Raw genomic sequence first — 18,724 nt, forward strand, 5'->3', positions numbered from 1 at the left:
AGCTTGTTCCTCCTGTGAGTCTGTAAGCCTGTGTCAGCACTCCTGGGAGACTGACTCTCTCATAGCAAGACCAGTGCACAGAGGGCTGCAGAACAGCCCCACCTCCTGGCTGCAGATGTAGGCCCATAAGACCTGTCCCAGCTGCTCTGCTGCTTCTGCAGCCTGTGCACCTCTGAATGGACCTGCCTTAGAGAGGTACCAGAGAGATAATGGAGATCTCCCCTGAGTCCTGGGGTCAGAGTGCTCCAGTTAGTGCACTTAACCACTGAGCCAAATATGCTTATCTAATCTTACTACCTCCTCTGAGCCAAGTGACAAGTTCTTGCCAAATTTCTATAAGAGACACCAAGAGCTCTCCACAGTGGTGTAGCTCTGAATGGACCAATTATCAAAGATTTCCCAGTAACCCACAGTGAGCCCTTTCTAGGATCAAGTGGAAGTCAATCTCAACGTGTATCTGATGCTTGCATACAAAGCTGCTAGGACCATTCTCAGGAACCACGTGATGCCACACCCTCAGGCCCCACCTGGTGCCACCCTTATACTTTAATGAAAGCAACTGCCAAGCCCCTTCAGCACCAGAAGTAGAAAACTAAATTGTACTCATTCAATACCAACTTCTTTCCTACTATAGTGTCTACCTATGTCGCTGATTTCCTGAGTCTATCTGATATCATAACTGCCAGTGGATCTCTCTGCCCACTTCTGATGATGTTCTTAACACTCATCTGCCTCTAGCCTTGGTCCTCATGTATTTCCCAGGGAAGGCAGTGCCAGGTAATGGAGTAACCATAATGAAGTCACCATTGAAACAGCCCAGTTGGCACTAAGACCCAAATGACCAAGCATACATTAACTTAACCTTCCCAGAATACATGTTCACCAAAAGGTTGTTGTCCTTATCAGACCTTAAATAACTGACTTTGGTGATATATTTCAGCAGGTAAGACCCACCAAGCTTGATGTTCACAGTTCAATGCCTAAAGTCCACATGATCAAAAAAGAGAATCAAGTCCCTACAAGTTTTGTTCTGACCTCCACTTATACACAATGGCACATGCACATGTAATGTACACACACATAAATAAATAAATAAATAAATAAATAAATAAATAAATAAATAGATGTTGGATATTTCGGTTTGGGTTTTGAGACAGGATTTCTCTTTGGAACAAGCGCTGGCTATCCTAGACTTGCTTTGTAGACCAGACTGGCCTTGAACTAAGAGATCAACCTGCCTCTGCCTCCTGAATGCTGGGATTAAAGGTGTGTGACACCACACACAGAAATGTTGATTTTTTTTAAGAAATTTAGTAAAATAAGATCAGCATGGTTATTTATTCCTCCTCTCCTTATATCTTCAGTATTCCAGGGTCAGCCTATGCTTTCCACACTGGAGTTGACCTAAATTTCTGTCATAAATCTTCCCTCTGCCTACTAAGAACAGGCCCTGAAAAACCAAGAAATGCTGCTTTAAACCATCTTCTGCACCTTCAAAGGGAACTGTCACTCCACACGCACCCACTGTGCACAGCTTGTATGGCAATTAAGACACAGGATGCCCACAGAGTGGGATTCGGGAGCTTGACCCAAAGGTCTTTCACCAATGTGCTCCATGCTGGCCCTGTGTCCTGTGGGAAACATGGATACTAATTACAGAAGTCACCTGCATCACAGTGAGCTACCATAAGGGTCTTAATGGGAACTCAGTAGGAGTCTTTGCCAATTAGAAGCCTTCTGACAACTGGGCTTCCCAATATTGGTAGTTCAAGCTGTTATTTCACAAAACTTCTATAAGTCCTTCACTAACGTTCTGAGTTATTCTCCTCTAGTCTGTGAAAAGATCTGATAAAGTATACCTGTGGTTTTCTACCCTTTTCCAAGCCATACATAGGCAGGAAAGTTTGCTCACCCTAACCTGAAGTTGAGGCTCCTTTTAGAACTCTGTGCACCCATCAGTGGTGGCGCATGCCTTTAATCCCAGTGCTCAGCAGACAGAGGCAGAGGGATCGCTGTGAGTTCAAGGCCAACCTGGTCTACAGAGTGAGTTCTAGGATAGCCAGAGCTACACAGAGAAACTCTGTCTGGAAGAGAGAGAAAGAAGGGAGGGAGGGAGAGAGGGAGGGAGGGAGATTGTGGGAAGGGGTGACCGGGAGGGAGGCAATGAGCCTCTTTGACTCCATCATATCCATGGAGCACGACAACCCAGCAAGGCTTTAAGTATTTCAAATTAATCCTAACACCCAGAGGACTTCCTCTTTGCCCATGTTGTGGGTGTTGCAACACAGACAGAGTCCATGTTAGGAGATAGGATTGGAATCTAAAAGACTCAACTAGGTAAATAGGAGCAAAGGCCATCTTTTGCCCCTTCTGTCCCTGGGAGTATAAAGGTAGTATCTCAGCCTTGGCTATCAGTCTGTCAATCCTCATTGGCCACCATGCTGGGCTCAGGGCTGCTCCTCCTAGCCATTCTGGCCTTCCTGAGTGTGATGGTCTTGGTGTCTGTCTGGCAGCAGAAAATCAGGGGGAAGTTGCCCCCAGGACCCATTCCTTTGCCTTTCATTGGAAATTACCTGCAACTGAATAGAAAAGATGTATACAGCTCCATCACACAGGTATCATTGGATGAAGGGATGGATGGGACATGGGACACAGACAAGAGTCTGTGTGATTTCAGACGTTTTGTGTCAGAAAATTCACAAAATAATCCAAAGTCTCTTATTAGTGGGGTTTAGAAGGCTGTGGAGCTATTTCAAGTCTTTGGTTTGTTGTTTGCTTGCTTATTTGTTTGTTTTTCAAGAATTTGTTTGTAAAATATCACATAATCTGACTTCTGTGTACTGGTCCAGTTAAGTGAATAAGTCCTCTAACAGCCCCCATTTCCCCCACATCAGCTCCAAGAGCACTATGGCCCTGTGTTCACCATCCACCTTGGGCCTCGCCGGGTTGTGGTGCTTTATGGATACGATGCAGTCAAAGAGGCTTTGGTGGACCACGCTGAGGAGTTCAGTGGACGAGGCGAACAGGCCACCTTTAATACACTCTTCAAAGGCTATGGTAAGGAGGATCTGAAATCTGGGATTGTAGACAGACTTTTGCTACTTTGTGGGTTCTTCTTTCGTCCACCCTTCACCCTCTTTGCCTTTTAACCTCCTAACACTAGATAGGAGACAAAAAGAGAGGCAAATGGGAACAAAATTGTTAGACTACTTCCTGCTGATTAGGAGTGATGAGTTCCTTAGGGCAAGTTTAATCTTCACAGTCAGGATATCTAATTTCTTCTTGCTGTTGTTTCTTCGCACAGACTATTTAACAAACCACAACCAACAGCAACCAACCAACAACCAAAACCCTCCTCTTGGGGCCCTAGCATTTATATAACCTCTGAGGAGTCCCAAGAATTCTAAGTGCTTCCTCCTTTCTGCTTCTTCTTCTTCCATGGCTTCCACCAAGGCTCCTCAGTCCCATTCTCCTTTCAAGGTCTCTAGCCCAGTAAACCTAAACCCTGCCTATGTCGCTTCCCCTAACTATTGGCTGCTGGCATCTTTATTTATCAATCAAAATTGACTAGGGCAGAGTCCCTCAGGCTAAGTGCAGACTTCAAATCTTAGAGACTAGCACAATACAATAAACAGTAAAAGACAAAACCTCAACAACCGGGTATGTTTTTATGTAGGCAGTCCTTGCTTTAGTGGGGATTTGCTGTTTTCAGAAAATGCTAAATATTGGTTGATTTAGCCATTTCAGGGACCCAGAGCAGCTAACCAGCATCAAGAGGCGTGATGGAATTGGTCCAGCTAAAATATTGAGGACTAGTCTCCCTGCCTTCTGAGTATCCCTGCTTCTGCCTGTTTGTAACTTTCTGTTTCCTTGCCTGGCTGATTTGTTCCAACTTTCTTATTCTGAGTGTGTCTAATGCAGGGTCTGTGTTTATATATTCTGTGTTCTTCCCATCTCTATCCATCTTTGTATTTATTCTTTTCTCTTAGAAGCCTTTTCCAGTGTGGACCTGGTCCTTCCTCAGCCTCAGTCTGCTTCTCTCCATTCCTCATGTTCTTATCTTTACAGGTGTGGCATTCAGCAATGGGGAACGAGCCAAACAACTCAGACGCTTCTCTATAGCCACACTGAGAGATTTCGGCATGGGCAAGCGAGGTGTGGAGGAGCGCATCCAGGAGGAGGCAGGCTGTTTGATCAAGATGTTGCAGGGCACTTGTGGTAAGCAAGAGACCCATAAGTGTTTGAGCAAAAAAAGGAACATCCCCTGCACCAAGAGCCTATGGGCTGTGGAAAAGAGGATGGGGAAGACCACCTACCAAACCATCCCTGAAATCTGGTGCTGAGAGTTTGGTGCCTCACTCCAATGCCCATACCATCTTCTAACTCTTCTCCCTCATAATTCCAATGTCTTCCCAACAATGTCACTCATCTCAGGAGCCCCCATTGACCCCACCATCTACCTGAGCAAAACAGCCTCCAATGTCATTAGCTCCATTGTCTTCGGCGACCGCTTCAACTATGAGGACAAAGAGTTCCTGTCACTGCTGCAGATGATGGGTCAAGTGAACAAATTTGCTGCTTCACCCACAGGGCAGGTAAGAGACTCCAGCTCTGCCAATTGCACTTGCAGTGTCCCACATTGGCCATACCCAGCAAAGGCAAGGACCACCTCAACTCTTATACCCACAAACATAAGATCCCCTCAAAACCAGTCTTTACCCTCAGACAATTAACCTTTATATCAGAACCCATGGGAGCTATCGAGTACTCAGAACCTAATGACATCTGGATACCTCAAATAGCCTGAGAACAAAGCCCTCTACTTGGCTCTCTTCCCTGTGCAGGTTTCCCCAGCTTAGTCTCTAACAAATCTTCTGTATGGTCCTCCTGAAAGTTGAGACACCTGCCCAAGGGAAATAAGTGACCACCTCAGGTCCCCTCCTCCATTCCTGAACACCTACCTGGTTCTGCAAAGTCAAGGCCAGTAAAGTTATTCAGCCCATACATGCTGCTCTCCCAAAATATCCCATTGGCACAATGGCACAAAAGTCATCTGCTTGTCCCATGTGAATTCAGGAATGAGTAGACAGGCACCTCAACCAAGGAAACTGAAAGCAGACCTCAGGACAGACTGTTTTCCCAAACAACGATATGAGTGTCTCCCAGCCACACACAGCCTTCATCAACACAATGTCTGACAGGTGTGTCCACACCTTATACCCTGAACCATCCCACACTGAAGTCCTGACTATGTAGAAAACAGGTTCTAATCCCAAACAAGTATCAAGACAACTAAACTCAGCCCTCTGGGATGCCTAAACCTCTAGATTCATGAGTCACTGTGACACTCTGTCCTGAATGCTAGAAGCCTGGTGTCATGGTCTGATCCAAAAATCAGTTAAATAGTTGAATGTCTCCTAGTGTCCCCTTTTGAGCCACCTCGCCTGGATTGTAAGACAATGACCTTCATTCTTTAAATCGCTTCAGCGACAGGTCAGTGGTTTAAGAGCATGCACTTCTCATCCCGAGGTCCTGAGTTCAGTTCCCAGCACCTATTACATCTCACAGCTCTAGGAAATCTGACTTCAGACACCTGTATTCATGCACACACACATAATTAAAAGTAAAATAATAATAATAACAACAACAATAACAAAATGAGTATAAAGAGTTCTTTAAAGAATAGAGTTGCTGTTTATTGCAATCCAGCCTCACATACATACATTAGTACATGAATGGATGTCTTGAGACAAGTCCCACTCCCACTGGGTGTTGCTACTGACACGTCTCATTCCCATCTTTTCTCCTCCCACCCCCAGCTCTATGACATGTTCCATTCAGTTATGAAGTACCTGCCCGGACCACAGCAACAGATCATCAAGGATTCTCATAAACTGGAAGACTTCATGATACAGAAAGTGAAGCAGAACCAGAGTACCCTGGACCCCAATTCCCCACGAGACTTCATTGACTCCTTTCTCATCCACATGCAAAAGGTGATCCCAACATCTGGGGATGGGACATCTAAACCAGGGCAGCTGGAAATCACCCTAGAAGAGGAGGAACAGAGGCCCATTAAGTCCCCATGATGTTCCTCACAGACCCGATCATAGTTAAACATCACTCTCCCATCTATTGAGCCTTCCTTATGCAAGCCAGGGTATGGGCAAGCAAATTAACATGCTAACCAATATCCCAGTGTTCCCCTTTGAGACACTGTTATCAGTGCATCCTGCTATTTGCCTAGTTAGCATGCACTGAAGCTACTGTTGAAGATCCTGTGGAGCTTAAATTTCACAAAGAGGGAAAGTGTGCCCAGAGTTGCATGCTGACTTCATGCAGCCAGAAAACCATGCACTCTTGCCTCTCTGTGGCTCTCAGGCTTTTACTCTTGGCCATGTGCTTTCCAGCATTTCATATCTCCATTAGGAAATACACATCAATACATATCAGTGGCCTAGGCAACTTAAGTGTTTTATGTGATATCAAAGGACTTCTTTCACAACTGAGAAGAAAGGACATAGAATTCTATTGCACATGAAGGTCAAGGGTCTGTTTAGGGGCTCTTCTATGAGTTGTTTGAGGGGGGAGAGAATGAAGTTTAAACTCTGATCTGTGTCTCAGATCTATCTCTAATAACACACTCCATCATGGCATCTGGGTTCTTTCTCACAGTCCTTACCCCTCACTGTCTAAATATCCCAACCGTGACATGAGTGGCAGACAGTCAGTAGACAGAGAAGTGAGCAAAGCTTCTCATCCAAACCCAAGGCTCCACACAACCTTGAGATTACCTTTCCCATAGTTGTCTGGACCCTTTGAGAATAAGATCCAAAGAAAAGTCCAGAAATGGTGCCTGTTGGGTCACTCTCCTCCATGAGGAACTTAATCCACAGTTGATGGCTGTTGAGAAAAGAGGAAATCATACTCCTTAGTGGTGTGGCTACTAGTAAATTATCCTTTCTCAAGTAAAGAACCCTTCACCCATACTCATGCAGCCAAGCCTGGTTATAAGCAGTTGCCCAACAAAAAAAAAAAAAAAGAAAGAGGCTTATTAGGGATAAGAAAGAGTTCCACAAAGTGGAAAATAGAAGATAATAGAGGGGAATATGTTTAAAGTGCATTTCACATATATGTCTAAAAAATGAGGACTCAAGGTCCAGTGGGTGTGGAAGGGGATTCATCTGGGAAGGGGAAAGGTGTGAATATATTCACAGTAAAATAAATGAAATTCTCAAAGAATTAATTAAAAATATTTATAAAAGAATGACTAGAAAGTTTAATATTCTCCAAGAGGATGACAAACTGATAGATTTTGGGCTCTCTCTCTCTCTCTCTCTCTCTCTCTCTCTCTCCAGGAGAAATATGTTAATTCAGAGTTTCACATGAAGAACCTAGTGATGACATCATTGAACCTCTTCTTTGCTGGGTCTGAGACAGTCAGCTCCACACTACGATATGGCTTCCTGCTACTAATGAAGCATCCAGATGTAGAGGGTGAGGCTGGCTGTGTGGCAGGGAAGAAATTGGGAACCCCAGATGCTCCAACTTTTTCCAACTTGACAATGACCCTCACCTTTCCCAGGTCCCTGGATGCTCAGACATGCCCTGCTATGCAGAGACAAGAGCATATTAAATGCATAAACAGAGTTCTCAATAACTGTTAAAATATTAGACATCCCCAAATTGATTTCCCACTGGCTGCCAGATCCCTGCTCTCTGGTCCCTGGCCTGACTCCTCCTTCTTCTCCCCACCATGATTCTGTCATGAAAAGGATAAAATGACCCTGCCCAACATTTGGTATGAAAACATGTTCTCAATGGCCTATATGCATGTCACTTACAGAGACATGTACTACATACAGTGTTACACATGTGAACTATTGCACCTGCTTTGAGGCTCCTGGACTTTTAAAAACACTCCATCACCCCTTGTCTTCCAGCCAAGGTCCATGAGGAGATTGACCGAGTGATTGGCAGGAACCGACAGCCCCAATATGAGGACCATATGAAGATGCCCTACACCCAGGCTGTGATCAATGAGATCCAGAGATTTTCTAACTTTGCTCCCTTGGGCATTCCTCGAAGGATTACCAAGGATACTTCCTTCCGTGGCTTCTTCCTCCCCAAGGTACAGCCATGGACATCAGGAGGGGCCTTCAGCCCACTTCCTGATGCCTCAGGGCCCCTTTCCATCTACAGCTATCTAACTCCACTCTATTCCCCCAACTACTATGTCAGCCTCACCAGGGTCCTCTGATTAGATAGATTATTGTCACCTTTCCTAGACTTAGTGTCTCTGGAGATTTATCCACATGTCTCCAACTTCTTGTCTCATTGCTTTGAACTCCAAGTTCTATCTGCTCCTCTGCCTTGATGCCTTCCAATATCTCAACTCCTGGGCTGGAGACAAAGGCCTGGTGTCACTCTAGCAGCCTGTCTCAGAACATGAACCCATGGAGCTCAAATCTCCTACTCCTGGTGGCACACATCACATCACCTCAAAACTCATACTCCCTAATATCCCTTACTCAGGAGACCACCAACTCTGTGCCTTTCAGATCTCTTCATTTAGACCCTAACACCTTTTGTGATCCTTTCTCCATTTATCCATATTCTTAAACTCCATCTTCTCTCTTCCAGGGCACTGAAGTGTTTCCTATACTGGGTTCTCTGATGACAGACCCAAAGTTCTTCTCTAGCCCCAAAGACTTCAACCCACAGCACTTCCTGGATGACAAGGGACAGTTGAAGAAGATCCCTGCTTTTCTGCCCTTTTCCACTGGTAAGAAAATACTGGGTTACCAGACCACTGCTCACACTAACAGGGGTAGCTCATGTCAGCTCCCCTCTTTGTGATGCAACCTAACATTAAGCCAACCAGTTGCAGCCCCTGGACCTCCCAAGCATCAGACATCCTGGATGCCTATCAAAGGGTCAGTGGGATCAGTGATCTCTTTCAGAGAGCGGGGGGAGGGGGTGCAGTTTTTAATGCAGTTTTAAATGATTTTTTTGTTTCCTTTATTTTAAAAAATAATTTATTTAATTTGCATTGGTGTAAAGTTGTTGGATACCTTGGAACTAGAGTTACAGACACTCATGAGCTGCCATATGGGTGCTGGGAATTGAACCTGGGTCCTTTGGAAGAGCAGACAGTGCTCTTAACCACTGAGCCATCTCCAACCATATATTCAGACTCTTTAAAAGAGGATGACAGCCAAGTGGTAGTGGTACATGCCTTTAATCCCAGCACCGGAAAAGCAGAAGGAGATAGATCTCTGAGTTCAACACCAACCTGGGTCTGTGTAAGTTACAGGACAGCCAAGACTACACAGAGAAAACCCTGACTTAAAAAAAAACTAAAAATAAATAAATAATAGATAGATGATTGATAGATACATAGATAGATAGATAGATAGATAGATAGATAGATGATAGATAGATAGATAGATAGATAGATGCATATGTACATTCATGTGTACTTAGATACATCGATGATAGATAATTAGATGAATAAATGAATGAGGCCACAGCAGAGCATTCACATTAGAAATATAATTGGTAATTGGTAGAGGAAACATATTGACTTCTCATTGCTCCACCTACCATGGCTTACACCACTTTGTGTGTAGGAACATTGGGGTTCTGAGAGACTTAGGAGCCTTTCCTAATGATCCCTCACACTCCAGTGTAGAAACCCCTTCTCCCTAAGAGAACACAGCTGCACACTGGGTACTGAAGCAAGGCATCAGTGAGAGCTGCCCCCACGCCTGTGCTCTTCCCTCTCTCCTCTTCAGGGAAGCGATTCTGCTTGGGAGACAGCCTGGCTAAGATGGAGCTGTTCCTGTTCTTCACCACCATCTTGCAGAACTTCCGTTTCAAGTTCCCAAGGAAACTAGAAGATATCAATGAGTCCCCTACACCAGAGGGGTTTACCAGGATCATACCAAAGTACACCATGAGCTTCGTGCCCATCTGATTCTGGGTTGAGCCAAGATGGGTCAAGAGGGAGGGAGAGCCTGAAGTGGTGCTAGAAGGAAGGTGGAGTGAAGAGAGAAGATAAAGACCTGGGGATTAAGAAGGGACCACGTGCATGGAAGAAATAGAAAACACTACTCACCTTGATAAAATTGTAACAGTAATAATAAAAAGAAAGAAACACACAGTGAGCAGCAGTAACAACAGCTGTCACTCATCCAGCAAGGGTCACTTGCCTCTGCAAAACTGTCCCATCCTTCTCTCATTCAGTACTTGAAACAAGAGCAGTGTGTTCCCAAGCCCAGTGTACAGGTCGCAAAGATGAAGCTTACAAATTTGAATCTAAACTGAGGTTTAAAAGACTCAGGTTAGCTAAGTCTGAGGCATGGCACTCTATCCCCAGCATTCAGAGGGAGGGGAACATGAAACTCTAGGAAGCCAGCCAGGATTACACAGTGAGAACTTATCTCAAAAAAGCAGCCACAGCAACAAAAACAACATCGTTTAAATTGCATTCTCATAGACCATAAGAGTCCAGCACATACTTAAACACAGATTTGTATCCACGGCCATTTGGTCAGATTTTTTGTTCTTGTTGTTTTGTTGACAGATTGTGTTTTTCTTTTTGTTTTGTACATGTCTGTAAGGAACATTTAATTTGCATTTATTTATTAGTGTAGGTGGTAGAGCAAGCCATGGGTCACATGTGGAAACAAAAGGATGATTTTTGGAAGTGTCATCTCTTCTTACAATACTTGGATCCCAGAACTCAAATTCAGGTGGTCAATCTTGACAGCAAGCACTTTTACCCACTGAGACATCTAACTGCCCATTTAGGCAGTTTAAGTAGTTCCTTCCTTCCTTCCTTCCTTCCTTCCTTCCTTCCTGCCTGCCTGCCTGCCTGCCTGCCTGCCTGCCTGCCTGCCTCCCTCCCTCCCTCCCTCCCTTTCTTTCTTTCAAGATAGTCATATACACATTATATATATATATATATATATGTGTGTATATATATATATGTATATATGTGTGTGTGTGTGTTTGTGTGTGTGTGTGTGTGTGTGTGTGTATAAGCTGTCTTCAGACACTCCAGGAGAGGGCATCAAATCTCATTGCATGTGGTTGTGAGCCACCATGTGGTTGCTGGGATTTGGACTCAGGACCTCTGGAAGAGCAGTCAGTGCTCTTAACTGCTGAGCCATCTCTCCAGCTCTCTTTTTGTAATATGTGTGTGTGTGTGTGTGTGTGTGTGTGTGTGTGTTTGTGTGTGTGTGTGTGTGTGTGTGTGTACTCTATCTGCATGTTCACCCTCATGCCCGGGAAATCACAAGATCATATTACAGATGGTTGTGAGCCACCATGTGGTTGCTGGGAATTGAACTCAAGACCTCTAGAAGAGTAGCCCGTGCCCTTAATTCCTGAGCCATTTCTCCAGGCCCCCTAGACAGTTTCTTAATGTCACCCTTTCCTCAAATGAAACAACAAGGACTTGGGATATTATTCTATGCCCTGAATAATCCTGTCTGATGTGTTTTTCCATAGCCCTGGCAGGCAACTGATCTGGCTCCAACACATACTTTCCAACAGTCTTGCTTTCTCACATACACCTTAATCACCTGAACACCTGTTGTGCCTCACCCCCTGTGAAAGGTAAGGCCACTGTGTCTGACTTAGTCTGAGAGATAAAAATCACTTGGACAGAAATCCAGGAGAACATTAAATTATCATAGATCAGCAAGGATGTGTGTGTTCATGCATAGAGTGCACATGGTTGTGTGATTGCCCATATGCCCATTTACTCTGCAAGAGTTTCATGGGTCTCTGGGGCTCAGCTAAAAGGCCCAGAAAAAAGTCTTTGAATCTCCTGCCTGCTCCCACATGATTCAGTGTAAAACCTGTACATCAGTCTGGGATCCCTTTCTTCATAAACTAAATGCTGCATATAGGAATAAAGAGATATCTTATCATATTAAAGAGATTGCCACTTGTGATAGCTATTCTTGGCTGTCAACTTGACCATATCTGGAATTAACTAAAGCCCAAGGACTGGGCACACCTATGAGGAATTTTTCTTGACTGAATCATTTGAAGTGAGAAAACACATTCTAAATTCAGATCTTTGGAGGTGAAAAGGTTTACCTTAAATCTAGGCCATGCCTTCTATGTCCTAGATAAAAAACATGGAAGAAGGAAGCTCTTGCTCTTTGGCTGTTTGGCAGGTCTCATTCTCACTGGCAGGTCTATTCCTTCACTGGCATTAGAAACTACTTCTCTGGGATTCCAATACATGTAGAAGACTACCTGAGATATCCAGCCTCATAAACTAAACAACTAGTGTATTTGTGGACCCTTTGATGGAAGACAACGATTGTTGGATTTGCTGAACCACAGCTTCTAATCCAATCATATATTATATACACACATATATATTATACATATAGAATACATATTTGTATTTATATATTATATATCTAATTTATATATATTTATGTTACACATATAATATAAGTAATATAATAGAGAGAGTGTGTGTGTGATTCATTCTCTCAGTTCTGTTTCTCTAGAGCAGTGGGTCTCAACCTTCCTAATGCTGGACCCCTAAATACAGTTCTTCATGCTGTGGTGATGCCCAACCACGAGATTATTTCATTACTACTCCATAACTGTAATTTCTAGTTATGAATCACAATGTGAATATATGATACACAGGACATCTGATATATGATCCCTATAGGACGTGTGGTCCACAGGTTGAGAACCACTGCCTAGAGAACCCTGAGTAATACATAAATGGTTCTAGAGTAACAGAAGTATAAGGATAGATTTTTTTTCCATTTTTTATTAGGTATTTAGCTCATTTACATTTCCAATGCTATACCAAGAGTCCCCCATACCCACCCACCCCCAGCCTCCCTTGTTTTCTTCTTTCTTTCTGTTCTGTTTTTTAGTGTTCAGTTCCATGGATATTGTTTCCTAAAAGAACCCGAATATGTACCCATTTTTCGGGAGTTATTGTTTATGTAGTACACACAAGGAAGGAACGAAGGAAGGAACGAAGGAAGGAACGAAGGAAGGAAAACAAACAAACAAAAAAACAAAACACAAACCCTTAAGCACGCTCCCTGAAAGTGTTTTCTCCAGATGTGATCATATTTGCTTCCTTCTCACCCCCACACATAATATTTTAAGAACTGGACCTTGTTGGATGTTGAGGAGCTCTGGGTCCCTGCCTTTCTTCCCTCCCAAGGCCCACAGAGCTATATTAGGAAGCCTCTGTTTCAGTCTTGACTCGGTGCCTGTGGCTGCAAAGTGAAACGGTTGAGCTTCTAACCTCTAGGGCTTCGGGTTCTTAGTCATCAAATGAGAGCAGCGATTCTACCACCCGATCTAAGAGGCTGCTGTCATGCACATCAAGTGTTTAGCAGCACAGTGCTCGGCAGCAGATGTGCTCACAACTAATTCAGAATGAAATTGGTTAGCACACTCTCTGAGCAGTTGACACCGAGCAAACAATTCTGTGCCAGTGTTTGGAGTTAGAAGCACTACCAATGCCTACCAACACCTGCCAATGCCTACCAGTGCCTACCAATGCCTGCCAGCACCCAAGGCACTGGACTTAAGGCCAGTTCCAGCCCTGGTTTCATTAGCTTACATTCTGACTTTTTCTTTTCTTTTTTTTTTTTTTTTTGCTTTTTTTTTATTAGGTATTTTCCTCATTTACATTTTCAATGCTATCCCAAAGGTCCCCCATACCCACCCCCCCAATCCCCTACCCACCCACTCCCCCTTTTTGGCCCTGGCGTTCCCCTATACTGGGGCATATAAAGTTTGCAAGTCCAATGGGCCTCTCTTTGCAGTGATGACCGACTAGGCCATCTTTTGATACATATGCAGCTAAAGACAAGAGCTCCCGGGTACTGGTTAGTTCATATTGTTGTTCCACCTATAGGGTTGCAGTTCCCTATAGCTCCTTGGGTAATTTCTCTAGCTCCTCCATTAGGGGCCCTGTGACCCATCCAATAGCTGACTGTGAGCATCCACTTCTGTGTTTGCTAGGCCCCGGCATAGTCTCACAAGAGAGAGCTATAACTGGGAAGGATAGATTTTTAAATATCTAGAACAAGCTTTTAACTTGCCAACACCTATAGTTACTGAAGTCTCTCATAGAAGCTTGGAAAATACAGAAAGCCCAAGATGTGTGCTATTTAACAAACTCTGAAGACAAATGTTTTTGATTATCCTAAGTCACCTATTGTGAGATGCAAGGAATCTGGTTATTCTGTACATAAAACTTTTGACAATTTGTGGGAAAGTGAGGAAATGATGATGTGGGTTGGTTGCTTCTAGGATCTCTGGATAAATTGACCAAGGGGGGAAAAACAAGCTCTGTGATAAAATTAACCAATTCCTAGCATCTCGGAACACTGTGAAGGAAAACAACTAAGTTATAATATTGACCAGCTCCAGGTGCACATAACCAGTCTAAAGGATTCTGAGTGCAGCCTGGAAAAGGATCTTCTCGCCAGCCAGCCCTCACCAGCCCGCTCCAGAGGTCAAGTTGCAGGAAACCATACCAAAGCCCTCTTTATAATGTTGGCTGAACTACAACCGAAATTCAAGCCACAGCCTTGAGTGCATAGGCGGTTAAACTAAAGACATTGATTTAGTAGAGAATGGGACCCTGTAACTTGGGATGGAGCTGGATGGGAGGATCCCTTGAGACTGAACCCTCACATTCTCAAGGGCTTATCTCACTCAAGGAAAGAGTCTTTCTACCCTCAGTATAAGATGCACCCCTGTCCACACCCCCTGCCTCTGACAGAAGAAATTAACCTCCATTGTCTTCAGTGACTTTCCCTGAAGGAAATCCCAGGCAAGACACACTGATGGCCTTCAGGACCCACCAATAATTACCTCTAGCCCCATAACCAGACTTAAAGCAAATCAGGCTCCTAGATGGGAGGTAGAAAGGTGTGCCATGTTACTAAAGAGAATAATGAATTTGCTAATTCATTCAAGCAGAAGTCTGGGAAATCTATGTAGGAATGAATTTCAAGGGTGTGGAATCATTATTTAAGGGTGTGGAAGAAAGATAAAACTGGATCAGCTTGATCTATTGATAATGCTATGGCATTCGAATACACTGGGAAAGATGAAAAACTTAGAGTCAATTCAAACTTAGATTAAATGAGTTTGTTCTTACAAAGGACAGCAGCATGAAAGCCAAACAGCATGCTGCACAGAAGTGGAAATAAGGTAGACTTTATAAAGGCACACATCAGAAAGCTGTGTAGAATCCACACCTGGGCAGCAAACTGTTTTACTTCCCTCGGGTTTTTTTCTTTCCCACTATATATTAAGAAAAAGGCCCTTTTGTCCTTTTCCCATAGCATAAGCATATGCAGGGTTTACAGAAGCAAAGACAGTGGTAATAATTCACAGTCCATTATCCATCTTATCTCACCTGCAGGCCACTAGGGTCTCCTAGGCACTCCGGAGCAAAAGGTCAATAGGCCTTAAGAGATGCCTGGGTCCATAATAGGTCTCTTAAGTCTTCACAAGGAATCAGCATCCAAACGCTGACACCATTGCATACACTAGCAAGATTTTATCGAAAGGACCCAGATGTAGCTGTCTCTTGTGAGACTATGCCGGGGCCTAGCAAACACAGAAGTGGATGCCCACAGTCAGCTAATGGATGGATCACAGGGCTCCCAATGGAGGAGCTAGAGAAAGTACCCAAGGAGCTAAAGGGATCTGCAACCCTATAGGTGGATCAACATTATGAACTAACCAGTACCCCGGAGCTCTTGTCTCTAGCTGCATATGTATCAAAAGATGGCCTAGTCGGCCATCACTGGAAAGAGAGGCCCATTGGACACACAAACTTTATATGCCCCAGAACAGGGGAATGCCAGGGCCAAAAAGGGGGAGTGGGCGGGTAGGGGAGTGGGGGTGGGTGGGTATGGGGGACTTTTGGTATAGCATTGGAAATGTAAATGAGCTAAATACCTAATAAAAAATGGAAAGAAAAAAAAAAAAGAAACAGGGTCTCCACATGTATCCTACCTATGGGTCAAGAGACAAGAATTTGGCTGAATTTTCCTGTTGCATATTGCACAATAGTGACTGTACCATCACAATCTTAAGTATGTTTCTATTGAAATATTAGTGTTTTAAATTAAATTTTGCATGGAAACACTGAACATTTAAATTTATTTGTTCTTTTGGAATTTCTTGTAAATGCTTATAAATTTAATACTTTGACACTCTTAAAAAAAAAAAAAAGTCTTCACAAGGGACCTGTGTCAGTTATTACCCAGGTCTGAGCACTGGTGGCCTGATGACTGGGATAGTGCAGTTCATTGCTGGGCAGGCAAAAAGAGGGCTGTCATGGTTAGGGCTAGCTGTCACATACCCACAATATGGAACCTCTGAGTGGAGATTCTGGATTTAATCTCAAAGCTCACACAGGTGTTTTGCTTTTGCTTTTGTTTTTTTGAGTGCCAAATTTTTGTTTGGATGGTTGGCCAAAGCATTTGTCAAAAGATGGCCTACTCAAAAGGAGCTGGCGATGTCTGATATCCCTTGACTTAGTGTTGCTGAAGAGATTTTAAGGCTTAGTAAAATTGCATTGGTTGTGTGGGTAAACTGTGTAAAACCTAATCCTTCACAGTGGAAAGACCCAGAAGACAGGCCCTTCACTAATCCTCTAAGGTGCAAAACTGTCAGAGGGGCATCAGCACATTTGAAGAACTTTGTTGTCTCCCTTTTCTTTGTACTGGCCCTTGGGGTTAGATGTACTGCTCCTCAGCTGGAGGAATGAAATGCCAGGGCCCCAAAGTAGCAGGCCCAGGTGGTAGCACTGAATCACCAAAGGCAAGGTGATTGTAGCTATCGTAGTAGGCAGCTCAGCAAAGTAATGTTCATAATGACTTAGCCCATTAATGGTCAGCATGGGCAAAGTGATTTCTATAAAGGAGTGACTCATACAGACGTTTGGTGCTAGCTAGTTAATCATGGTGTTTTCCAGGCATAAAATAGAGAAAATGCATGCTGTATTTTTTTAAGCATATAAACAGAAAAGTTCTCTGATCAAAGAAAGAAGGCCTCCTGAGCCTCTTTGCTGCCTCACTCCTCTCATTTTCACAATTCCTTGTGGGAGGAATGTGACACTGGGTCTTAGTGTGGTGCTGGAGAGCCCTAGAATACATACAGCGATTGCAACTGTAGTAGGGAGAGGGAGATGCAGGTGATGCTTCAGGGAACTATTTATTCACCAGCCTCTTCTACCAAGATAGTGGACTCTAAAATAAGATCATACATGTGAGTACACACACACATAAAATATGATCATATATGTAAGTACGCACACATGCATTCACACATACATACATAGATATACTCACACATGCACACTCATAAACACATACACAAACATACATACACTCATACATCACACATACATGCAGACACACATCCACACATATTACAACACACACACACACACACACACACACACACACACACACATATACTCACACTTACTCTTTCCAGACTAAACCCAAGTAATGGTGGGTTGAATATTTTCTGTGTGCCAGTCACTGACTCCATTCCCATGATTTCATTCCTTTTCAAGAGTGGAACAAAGAGCACACATGGATGGCTTAAAACTGATGATATGCCAAATCAGTTTTAGGAGCTACAAGTTCAAAACCAAGGTTCAGCAGATCCATAGCATTTGAAATATGTATGTGAGAGTTCTTCCTTTCCTTCCCTCTCCTCTAATGACTGCAATGTCTGCAATTCCTGGGCTCACCCCTGAATCACTCCAGCCTCTGCCTTGTGATCACATGACAGGCTCTGTATGTGTTTGACCTTGTATATGCACTTTATTTTGTCTTTGTTATGTTATGTGTGCACATATGCGTTCACATGGTAAATCTGGGCACACATATATGCAGGTAGTTATGCACATGTGTATCCATGCATGTGTAAGCCAGAGGTTGACATAAAATGTTTCCATAACCAGTCTCTGCTTTCCTTACTATGGCAGGGTCTCCTGCTGAACCCAAAGCTCACAAATCCATCTAGTCTAGCTAGCTGTATTGTCCAAGGAATCCTGTCTCCACCTCCATGTCAACCTGACTTTTAGGTAGGTGTTGGAAATATGTTTCATTCTTCATGTTTGCACAGCAAATACTTCATCCATTGGGCCAACTCCTTAGATCCCTCATGGGCACTTTCTCATAAGAACACAAGTCACACTGTATTAGAGGCCCCCCTACTCCAGACTGATCTCATTTTAACTATATCCTGTTTCCAAATAGTTCACACACTGAGGTCCTCAGGCTAAGCCAGTAATACCTAATACTCATTATCTTAGTTAGGGTTACTATTACTGCAATGAAACAGCATAGCCAAAGCAACTTGGGGAGGAAAGGGTTTTTATTTGGCTTACTCTTCCACATCACTGTACACCATAGAAGGAAGTAAGGACAGGAACTCAAGCAAGGCAGGAACCTGGAGGCAGGAAGTGATGCAGAGGTCATGAAGAGGTGCTGCTTACTGCCTTGGTCCCCATGACTTGCTCAGCCTGCATTCTTTTTTTTTTTAAGATTTATTTACTCATTTTATGTATAGGAGTACACTGTAGCTGTCTTCAGACACACCAGAAGAGGGTATCAGATCCCATTACAGATGGTTGTTTGCCACCATGTGGCTGCTGGGAATTGAACTCAGGGCCTCT

The 18,724-nt window shown here is 43.7% G+C and overlaps 1 protein-coding gene and 1 long non-coding RNA gene across 2 annotated transcripts; one reads left to right on the forward strand and one right to left on the reverse strand.

Annotated features, from left to right (window-relative positions):
• The first annotated feature begins 2,422 nt into the window (after window positions 1-2,422).
• On the forward strand, window positions 2,423-10,151 carry Cyp2a12 (cytochrome P450, family 2, subfamily a, polypeptide 12). Its single transcript, NM_133657.1, has 9 exons — window positions 2,423-2,615; window positions 2,895-3,057; window positions 4,069-4,218; window positions 4,435-4,595; window positions 5,820-5,996; window positions 7,359-7,497; window positions 7,944-8,131; window positions 8,644-8,785; window positions 9,798-10,151. Exons 1-9 carry the CDS (start codon window positions 2,439-2,441, stop codon window positions 9,977-9,979), a joined length of 1,479 nt encoding a protein of 492 aa, NP_598418.1. The 5' UTR covers window positions 2,423-2,438; the 3' UTR covers window positions 9,980-10,151.
• Gm51444 lies at window positions 5,763-8,784 on the reverse strand. Its single transcript, XR_003946617.1, has 3 exons — window positions 7,890-8,784; window positions 6,795-6,903; window positions 5,763-6,050 (listed from the first exon to the last, which is right to left on the reverse strand). It is a non-coding gene; the product is annotated as a predicted gene, 51444 (long non-coding RNA).
• Window positions 10,152-18,724: the final 8,573 nt, after the last annotated feature.

Source organism: Mus musculus, chromosome 7 (assembly GCF_000001635.26).
Source record: "Mus musculus strain C57BL/6J chromosome 7, GRCm38.p6 C57BL/6J".
Taxonomy (NCBI): Eukaryota; Metazoa; Chordata; class Mammalia; order Rodentia; family Muridae; genus Mus; species Mus musculus.